Raw genomic sequence first — 10,963 nt, forward strand, 5'->3', positions numbered from 1 at the left:
TTTGTGGGGACTTTCCATTGACTTCCATTCATTTCTACTCATTTCTACAGCCTAAACCTTACCTTTACCCTTTTCCTAACCCTAACCATCACATACCTAACCCTAACCAACCAAAACTCAATTCATACCTTAGCCCTAACTCTGACCCCTGACCCAAAAACAGGGTTTCCCCTCATGGGGACCTGAGCCTGGTCCCCACAACGTAGCATATGTCAGGAAAATCATCCCCACAAGGTATTACAAACAAACACACACACACGCTAAGCTGCTCATACTTTTTGTTCCAGAATAATAGAAACTAATCCAGGAACCTTTAAATCTCTTTTGCTGCCTTTTGTTCTCCTGAAGCTCTTCAGGCTGAATCAGTTTAAATGTGAACAACGGTTCGCTCGGCGGTTCTGGTTCTGGTTCCAGCCCAGGTTCCGTCTGGTCAGTTCACATCGGACTGGGTTTTTACTCTGACTGACTTTCTTGTTCATCATTTGAGTTATTAATGTTCTGAGGAGCTGAGAATATTCATGTCCAGTGGATCGAGGCTGTAATCCCTTTAAACTCGTTTTAATTCGTTTTCAGAACCGACCCATGATCAGGTTCTGTGAAGGAAAGTGATCCAGACTAAAAGCTTTTTCCACCCTGAACGGCAGACATGTCAAACATTTTAATAACATTAGTTTCACTTTGCTGGCTTTGTGGTCACGTTGCCATGGTTACGCCTGGGATGGCTTCAGGAGGAACAAGCTGAGATTCAGAAAACTAAGCATCTTTTCTGAACTTTCACATGAAACAGAAAGTTAGAGAGTAAGATTTTAATTTAGAATAATCTGTTACTACATGCTGTCGTTATTTATTAAAGATGAAGCTGTGATTAAAAACGCCAGACAGACACATCGTTAAACTGAAGCGGAGGAGCGATCTGCTCTTCTAGTTTCAGTCATTCGGCTGCATATAATGTGCAGCCTTAGTACTGATCCTACTTTTAGTTTTTATTTTAAGAAATCTTTTTATCTAATATCCAGCAGCAGGTAGGGGAGGGGCAGCAGATTCTCAGGATGTTTCCCTCCTAGTGGTCCGGTCGACTCGGTTCTACTAGAACCAGAACATCTGCTCCACCTCCAGCTGCTGTGGCTCTGAGTCAAACCAGCCTGTTCCCCTCCTGGCCTGTGGGGGCGCTGCACCAAGAACCACTGAAGGAAACGACACAAAAACCTCTGAAGACACTGAGAGCAACTTCCTTCTTCACCAGATGGAAACAAGATGGAGGATTTTAGCAGTTGGAGGATTTCTCTTTAGGCTAAAGACCAGGAGCCATTTCTGCTGCTAGTAGTAGGCTAGCACGTTAGCTTTGGTTGTATTTACCCAGAATGCCCTGTGCTGTAGTCCACTTCCTGCTGGTGGAGTGGTTTCCGGTCCGCTTGGCCTTCACATTCAAACCAACCAGAGTTTATAGGCAGACGGACTGCAGTCGGGTGAAAGCGGACTGAACAGGGCCGGTGTGAATGCTGCTGCTTCACCGTTTTATAACAGAAACTTTAGTTTCCAGGATTTCACCTGGATTTCACCAGGAGCCTCCAGGTGAGCCTCCAGGTGAGCCCATGCCTGCAGAGTCGTTGACTGTTTGGTTCTGGTTTTGGAGGTTCAGTAAAGTGTCAGATGAGCTGTTTGGACGTTCTGCTGTCGACTGATCTCTGCAGATTTAGCCGGTGTGGATTGGACCGAGGGAGAAGCTCAGAATGTAATCAGAGGTTCTTCAGCAGTAATTATGTCTCGGCCCTCCCTGTGGGACGCCTTCATGTTTCATTTCTGCAGCAGTTGCATCGTTATAATGAAAAGAGTCTCAACATTTCCCCTTATGAGCTGTTAGCATCCTCTCTGTCACACACACACACACACACACACACACTGAAAAGCTCTGATCAAAGTGGACGCATGTTTGGCTGCGTTTGCAGCAGAACCATAATTCCCATGATTCCCTCCTGCTGCTTTCCTTCTTACGGCTGTTTATTTGTTTTGGGCCTCGCCTCAAATTAAATCCTCATTTAGGAGAAGCTGCTGAGCGCCGAGGGGCCCGAGGGGCCGGGGCTCCTGAGTCCATCCCGATGATGTTTTCAGACCGCTGGATGGCGGGACGCCCCGACCTCGGTGAAGGTCGGGTTAGGGCTGGGCTGATGTGCCGGTTCAGTCCGGATGTCTGGCGCTCGGTGGGGCCTGTTTTCCACTCAGGATGATTCCACAGATAGAGATCTTGTTTGTGGAGTTGAGGCGTTCCAGGCGCCGCAGGTCGTCTGCTTGTGTAACTCCGGAGCTGTAATCCGTCCTGCTCCGTGTTTATGGAAGCGGGAGGTCGGACGCCGCTCCGCCTCCTGCCACCGATCTGACGGCGGCTGTTTCAGGACGCCGTGCCGCTTCCCGCCGGGCTTCATGTTTTCATCGAGGCGTGACCCAACAGAGCTTCACCTCTGGAGTTCCTGCTGTCCCGACGTTCCTGAACTCGCCCTGCTTCCAGCAGGCTGCTGAGGAGCGGCCGGAAACGGCCGCCTGCAGATGTTCCGGTCAGCTGGATCTGCAGATGTTGTTTCTGAAGGTTCTGTTGAAGTGACTCCCACCGCTCGGATCAGAACTCATCTGAGCTCCAGATCCCATAAAGTTTCTAGTTTCCATCTGAAACCTGTCAGGAAGTCGGATGTTTTGATGGAAAACCGTTTTCAGTTCAGTTTTCTCACGTTGTTTTGGTCCAGTTTCTCCAAACCGTCTCTCTGCCGGCGTCGCCATGAAGACACGTCTGGGGAGTCCGACAGTCCGGATCCGGCCCATCAGTGGTTCCCTCCCGTTCCTCAGCCGGGGTTCTGGACTCTGATCATGATGTCTCTGCATGGATGTTGCTCCACTAGTGCTGTCTTCACAGGCAGGCCCACAGCATGACGCAGCCTCTGTCCTGTCCACGCTCTCCTGGATTATCAGTTATTTCTGATTGGGGAAAATCGTCTCTGATCAGATTTTTAATTTTCAGTTGATGATAAACTCTGTCAATGACATCAATTTAATAAAACGCGAGTTTCAGTTTTGGAGCAGTCATTGCTGTGAAGTTGGTGATTCAGGAATCGTAAACATTGATCTGTCAGCCTGAGTTTTCTCTTTGTTCATCCTTTAAATCCTAATCGCCTCTTTTCATGCATCTCCGTGTTTTGTCCTGTAAAGTCCAGTAAATCCTGGTTCCTCCATGTTTGACCTACTTTGCTGCAGGAAGGGCTCTGACTCACTGCTGCTTTCATCTGAAACCTGGTTTAAATGTTCTGCAGTAATCCTGTCTTTAGGTTCGGGAAACGCGGCTGGCTGCTGAAACAAAGCCCAGTTGGACTTCCTCCTCCGCTCAACATGCTTTTTAATTCATTGGAAGAGTTTCAGTGTCGGCATGGCGCTGGCTCTGCCTGCCACCTTATGTTCACACATATGGCCCGGCGTAGCGGCAGCTAGCGGCGGCTCGGCCTTGGACTAGACGGTGGATTTGCTCGGTGATTGATTGCTTTTCTGGCAGCGGATCATTCTGCGGCTCGCCGTCCTGTTCCAACTGCAGCCGAGCTAATTACAGGAGTAATTAAGAGCGGGAGCGCAGATTAATCTGACTTCAGTTGAAGGATTTTTGGAGGCAGCGCAGATTGTTTGCTCAGAGGTCACAACTTTGAAAATCCCTCCATAAGGAGCCGATAACGAGGTCGGAACCGGCACAAAGACTCGGAACAATCCGGACTTCTTCCCTCCAACCGCAGCAGTAATCTGTTTACGCTGAACGCCGCCGCCGTGTCTAATTTGAGTGCTAAACATCTAAATCTCATTGTAAAGGTAAACGGTGTAATCCTACTTCCCTCCAGAGGAAACGCGTCGCTCTCTGCTGGCGCCCAGCAGTCCATTAATAGAGGCGTCAGCTGCGACTGCGGTGAGGACCGGCCCGGTTCTGATGCCCGTCCGATTGGCCCCCATGTGGGGACGCTGTCACTATAATTGGCCCCTGAGTGGTTTTCGCTGCGTTTCATTGGCTGCTGGGGGAAATTCCAGCTGCAGATTCCAGTTCAGGTTCAGACAGGAACTTTCACACCTTCTGGATCCAGTTTGTCTGAAACGGGCTCAGCTGGGGCCCGGTTCTCATCTCAGCCATCCACCGCTCATGTCTGAGACGCGCTGACGTCTGTTTGCTTCTTTGTTGGTTTATTTTCAGGAGGATCAGAAGCAGAACCTCCTGCTGGGATTAAAACTTCCTTCCAGGTAAAGTTCCGACATGCTGAGCCGTTTCGGGTTTTCTGAAGGACTAACTAAACCCAAATCGGGTTCTAAATGACTCCTTAAGGGTTCGGTCATTACGACTCTGCAGACTTTCACTAATTAGTTTTGTTGTGCAGGATTTTAATAAGTTTGAGGTTTTCTGTGCAGAATGATGATCTGAATTCTGTCCTCAGGTCTTTGCTGCTGTTGCTCCAGTATTTCTCCACCATGTGACGGTGAAGGATCTTTCTGTTCTTCAGGTTTCAGTGCGGACACCGAGCCGATCGCTGCCAAAACGATTATTGATTATATGAGATTAGTATTGATTATATGTGAGATTAACCAGAAATGTTCTTTAACAAACATATGCACTCACACCAGTCTCACAGCTGAACCTTTAAAAACGCGATAGTCAAACTTGTGGTTCAGATTTTTGAGTTTGGCTTTGAGGCTGTTCGAACCCATCAGCGCCGAAACTTTTCTACGTTTTCTACGTTGGAGCCAGAATCTCTGAAAACAGCCTTCATGGACGGACATGTTGAACTGGATGAGTTCAGGACAGAACATGTCTGTGGTTCTGCCGGACTGGGTTACTTCCTGTGAGCTCACATCCAGACAGTGAGCCGGAGAGGTTCTGCTTCCGGGTTGATGTTGGTTCTGTTTGGACTCCAGGTTTCCACTTGTAGGATCCTCCGGGTCGGACGGTGATCCAGAACAGGGAGCGTTTTCATCAGGTTTCTCTTTCAAGCTGCAGCCTGGTTTAAACATTAAAGCTGAAATGCTGCTGGATCAAAGTTTGATCAGACGGCAGCCGCTCGTCCTTCACCTGAAACGCTTTTCATGAACATTTCTCCAGAACGTTCTCTCAGGTCCGGTCCGGTTCTTGCTCCTGTGTTCAGATTAATGGTTTTTGTTACAGTCTGTCGTTTCGCGGGGCTGCGCCTCCCGACACGCAGTGCATTCTGGGAGCTGGAGCGGCTCCGACCCTGATGACACCTGGACGGACTGCTGGCTGTTTCTGTGTTTGTGACAGAAGTGCTGATTAATCCGGGTCACATGGCTGTAATTATTATTTGGGTCGATGTTGTGTGGCTGTTGGTATGCGGAGACCCAGACTGGGTCGCGCTTTGATGCGGCGCCAGGCAGCAGCTGCCCTGTCATTCACACCAAATAGGAAATGCATCTGCAGCTTTCTATCTTTAGATGCTCTCAGCAGTTTTCACATAGTGTTCTGAACCCGACCCGCTCCCTCTGGCCCAGTCCAAGCACCGCTCGCCAGCAGAGACCCTGACCGGCCGCATCGCAGTTGCTTTTTAAAAATAGAGCAGAGCCTCTTTCACATTAAACTCACAAACCCGACACATAGAATAACTCCTTAAAGGTCAGAGTGACCCAGCAGGACCGACAGGTTCTGGTTAAAACCCAGTGTTGGTTCTGGTTCTGCTGGCAGAACGCCTCCTGGACTGAAGAGTTGAGCTTTAATACAGGCTCTCATGATACTCCGTGGGGACCTGCCGTCCTCCTGCTGCGGGTATGGAGCCACTCAGCAGGGTTTCTGCTCAGGCCTGGTCCAAACCTGCATCCATACCTCAGAACCGATTCAGAATCTGGCTGTAATCAAACTCTTGCTACAGCAGCAGCAGCACCTGTTGCTACATATTAGCTTTTATCACCTGGCAGCACAAAGCTGAACCCAGGATTCCTGTTAGCATCTGTTAGCATCTGTTAGAGGTTAAAGTTTTATCAGATGTCAGTGAGGCTCAATGTGTTCTGTTGCTACTTATTTTATTTTATATTTGCTAAACATTTTCAGTATTTTGTGGTATTTATTCTGACAGTGACAAAACTTTATCAGAGCCTCATAATCACACGGATTATATACCCCAAACAAAAAGGCTGAATGATTTTCTGGGATGTGTTAAAGGTTGATGGTCCTGGAAAAGCACAGCTCAGGTTTTGTCACATCAGAGTTTATGGTGACTAGAAATCATAAATCTGACCTGCATTATTTTTATGGCAACAGGAAATAACAGAATAGATTAATAATTAAGTTTATTGTCCCAGAGTGGAGACATTAAAGATAAATGGAAGCGTCTGTATTCACACTAAGGTTTTAATAAGGTGCCACTAATTTACAATTAGGGTAAAACTGTAAAATATTAATATTGTAGTTATTAAAAATTGCATATTCAGAACAAGAGAAATTTGTGCAGCTGATTAGAATAATTTAGGAAAATGTTCACAACATGCAGCGTGTTGGTGCATAAAAACAACCGACTGTTTACCTCCGTCTGTCTGATCCGTCTCACACACACACACACACACACACACTCCATCACACACACTCCCTCATCTCCAAGCCTTTCGTCGCCTAATGGCCGCTGGTTTGTGTCTGATGAGTAAAACTGGATCAGGAAGAAGTGAGCGAACGAGCAGAGCAGCAGGATGAAACGCCAGCTGGAGAACGGCGTGGATATAAAGTTTTCTCAGAGAAACCCACCAGAGTGAGGCTACACCTGGACTTCTAGATGATGGAAAAGTGTTTTTAGCAGCTTTAAAGCATTAAAAGCAAAGTTTGGTCCGGAGGTGGGCGGTGGGCTCCTGCTCCACCTGGGAGGCGGCGTGTTGTTGCCAGGAAACTCCTGCAGAGAATCCACTTTCTCTGACGGGACAAAGTGGAATCACAGCGGGACGCTCCCTCTTTCCCATCCGTTTTCTCTGCTTTCTTTCACTCTTTCTGAGGCCTTTTGTTCCAACACACACTCAGTCAGGAGGGGTCTGAGTTCAGGCCTGCAGCACACACCTCCACACACTCGGTTTGACCTCTCACAATGGAGAAGGCATGCATTCATTAGGACTCCCCCAGAAACCCGGCTGGTCGGTTATTGTTGGTTAAGTCACCTTCACCTCCCCCTCCTTCATCTCTCCATCTTTCATCCTTTATTCCCAAACCGGAGCTGAACTAATCAGGTTACTCCCTGCGCTCCGGTGCAGGATGGGTTTCTACCAGCCAGATTTGAGGTTTGAATGGGTGTGAGGTTCTTCATCGTCCGCTCACCGCTCGTCTTTCTCTCCTTCCAGATCTCCGACCCACTCGGCCCGATGGGACCGCCGGCGCTCTGAGGAAGAGGAGAGCGGAGGACAAAAGGAGGCGGGGGGTTTGGAAGGACGGATTTGGTGGATTGGTTGGGGGTGCATGCTCCCCCTGCGGCCCGCCCCTCCTTCATCATCATCCTCCTTCCCGCTGCTCTCTGCTTCACCGTCAGGCAGACAAAAGGCCCAGAATGTGCAGTGAGGGCGGTGTGGGCTGGCTGAGGGGGGTCAGAGGTCACGGCGGGACTCTGCCCAGGACTAGAGTCTGGCTGCTGGTGCTGCTGCTCGCCGCCGCGGGCTGGACGCCGCCTGCGGCCCGCGCCGAGCTGGAGCTGGACATGCTGGGAGGACTGGTGCTGCTGGAGGCGGGCGGCGACGGCGAGGAGCTGGGCGGCGACCTGGAGGCCTCCATGCACTCCTCGCTGCTGCAGGACTTCCAGGAAGCGATGGACAGCCGGCGGGCCGCGGAGCCTGGCAGCGTGGCGGCGAGCCGGCAGGAAGCTGCCGCGTCCTCAGCTTTCCCAGACTCCTCGGCGGCGGTGGGCCGCGTTTTCCAGATCAAGGTGCCAAACAAGATGGAGGATGTTCACCTGGGAGACATCGTCAAGGTGAGTCGGCTCAAAGCAGCTTACAGAGCAGGAGATTAAGCTGCTGATCCTGGACTCTGTGGTCGGTGGGTTGTCGGGTCGATTCCCAGTCAGACGGCCCGGAGAGGCAACACCCTAAAAATCTCACCAAGTCATTTTGGTTCTGCACAGACTCGACAGTTTTCCATGAGTGAAATAATCTGCCAGTGGAATTAGAACTTTTTCATTAATATTAAGGAATTTATCATTTAGAACAAAACTCTACATGTTGCTGAAATACTTGAGTTTCATCTTATTTCAAGTGAACTGAGATATTTGCACCAGAGAGTAGACCAGAATGACTTGGTAAGGTTTTGTGTTTTTGCAGTGCCTGATCAGCAGCTTGTCACCATCAGGCTGTGAATGAAGCTTTGGATCCTCTGGACTTGATAAACGCTGCACAGCGACAGACCACTGATGGTACGATGACCCATAACGATGAGTTCAGGGCTGCTGGGGGAGCTGCTCATAGAAGAACCTCTCAGGAGAGGAAGGAGATCAATCAGAGTCCAAGAGGAGACTCTTTGTCTTGGCTGGTGGACCTGATGGACCTGATGGACCCAACGCTGGGTGGGTTCCTGTCGTCCATCAGCAGGTCCTGGAGGGAGAGGCTGCTGACCCTCTCCATCTTCTTGTGGGGGAACCATGAAGTTCCCGGACTTGAAGAGGTTCTTAGCCTTAGTTCTCCTTCAGTGATCAGTCCATTCAGAGCTGTGCTGATCTCCGTTCCTCTGAGGCAGAACCGGGCCGGTCCCTGGAACCGGTGGATGAAACTTCTCCACTCAGGAACTTGGAGAATCATCCGTCTGAAAACCTGCCGCAGGAATCGGCGCTCTGTGGTCCTTCACAGGAATATTTCATCTGTAATCGCAGCTCATTTTCCAAAATAGCCGATTTTCTCTAATGAAATCTCAGAGGAGACATTAAGGTCCCGTCTCCTTCCTGTCCTCCGTCACCTGCAGCTGCAGCACAACCCCCAGCTCTGATTGTCCTAACTCCTGCCGTTGGTTTCCTCGGTTACCTCGTCTGTCCTGCTGTTCCCTTTTCATCACCACAAACACACACACACACACACACACACACACACACACACACCAACCATCTTCCCTCCATCGCTGCTTTTATCTCTCCAGTCCCATCCCTCTCTCACTCTGTCACATCAGATCACATCAGTGTTATTGAACAGTAGCTTGCACTTTTAGCTGCTTTAATGAAGCTCACCACACACACACACACACACACACACACACACACACACACACACTCTCTCTCTCTGTGGGGAACGCTGTTTGTCTCAGAAAACGTCCCATCAGCAGCAGGAGGCTCTGAAAGTTTCTGCTTCGTTTTGTTGTCCTGCCACTCATCCTTCATTCCGGGGGGCGGGGGGTCGCTAAGCTAACCCTCTGCTGGGGGGGGCAGGGGTATGAGGGGGTTTGGACAAAAGGAGGAGGAGAGGCTGGAGGCCCTTCAGGAAGGTCTCTGTGTGTTTGGGGAAAACATGGAAGGTTACAGGTTAGATTCCCCGTCCTGATGAGGAGAGCTGGGAGTTTGTTCTCCTTTTTATTTTTCCTTCCACACCCTCTCCCCCCCTCCTCTTCCTCAGCTTTTATTGCTCGTCCTGCACCCTCCCTCTGAACCTCTTCCTTCCCCCCCAGTTGTTCTGGAAGGTCGGCGGTGCCGAGGGTTTCAGAGGAAAAGGCCAAATCAATTTCTCAGCTAAGTGTTGCTCTCAGACCAACCTGGGGGGCGGGGTCCGCCTGCAGGACGCCCGTCCCGCCTGCATCCTCACCCTCCGCTGACAGTGAATGCATCGCCGTTCATCCGGAGCTTTCCTGTTCATCACCTACAGCTTCCATCAGGTTTCAGATACAAAACATCAAACTGCTTTTGTACGATCGTTCCTGCTACTAGTTTAATGTGACCGCAGTCAGACTTCTGCTCTGTTTACGGCAGTAAAGATGGCCGCTGCAGCGCTCTGTTTGTGACAGTTATTCAGCTGGAGTTTATTTGGTGGTGTCAGAGTAAAGGGAATCCGACAGTCTGTGGTTTCAGTGGGATTAAACTTGGAAGCCTATAGCCCTGCTGTTAGCTTAGCAGCCCTGCTGTTAGCTTAGCAGCCCTGCTGTTGGCTTAGCAGCCCTGCTGTTAGCTTAGCAGACTGCAACTCTTTTTATCAGGTGGTCAGGAGAAACATTTCATGGTCGGGATGGGTTTGGTTCTGATCCAAACTTCAAACCTTTTCCTCTCATTAAGTTCAGATTTCCTGACAAACAGAACCACGATCTGGTCTGAGATGTTCTGTTGAACCTTTAAACGCTGCAGAGGAAGCTGGTCCTCCTCATCCCGGCGGTCCAGTTGAGTTCCAGGGAACCGGTTCTGAAACAGTCAGTGTTTTTATATTTTGCATTTTATTTTACATTTCACACCTGGACCTAAAAAAGTTCACCAGGATTTAACTAGGACCCTCAGAAGCCACTACAACCTGCTCAGTTTATCAGTTTTTTTCCATCTCCAATTTTCTGTTTTGTTTTTCTTGTTTCTGTGAACATTTTCCCCCCTGCTGGGATCTCACTGCGGTTCCTCCAGAACCCGTCGCTCGGTTCTCCGGGTCTTTAATTGTCGTCTCTCTGCTGCTCTGCATCTCAAGCCGTCGTGTTTTTCCAGCGAAGCTCCGCAGCCTGACTGGCAGGACAGGAGCGGAAAACTGGAGAACTGGGAGGAGATAAAACCCAGCAGAACATATGAGTCAGCCGGGCCGGGCCGGGCCGGGCCGGGCCGGGCATTGCAGCACGCTGCCATGAGGTTACTGCCGCCGCAGCGCTGGCGGCCATGTTGCTATATAATTAAACATACAGCAGCAGATGGACTCGCATGTTCCTGATTATTTTCTTCCACATTCATTCATGATTCAGCTGGTTCTGGAAACCATTACTGGTTCTGGTTCTGGTCCTGGTCCTCTGGTCTCTGATGTTCATCATTCGGTCCTGATC

At 49.9% G+C, this 10,963-nt stretch overlaps 1 protein-coding gene across 1 annotated transcript in view; it reads left to right on the forward strand.

Moving 5' to 3' along the window:
• dag1 (dystroglycan 1) overlaps positions 1 to 10,963 on the forward strand; it is a 41,863-nt gene that overhangs the window by 10,640 nt on the left and 20,260 nt on the right. Inside the window, exon 2 of the mRNA XM_007541266.2 lies at positions 7,336 to 7,955. Within this exon, the coding sequence (XP_007541328.1) occupies positions 7,539 to 7,955 (417 nt within the window). The 5' untranslated portion in view covers positions 7,336 to 7,538. The remainder of the gene's footprint in view (positions 1 to 7,335; positions 7,956 to 10,963) is intronic.

Source organism: Poecilia formosa, unplaced genomic scaffold (assembly GCF_000485575.1).
Source record: "Poecilia formosa unplaced genomic scaffold, Poecilia_formosa-5.1.2 Scaffold597, whole genome shotgun sequence".
NCBI lineage: Eukaryota > Metazoa > Chordata > Actinopteri > Cyprinodontiformes > Poeciliidae > Poecilia > Poecilia formosa.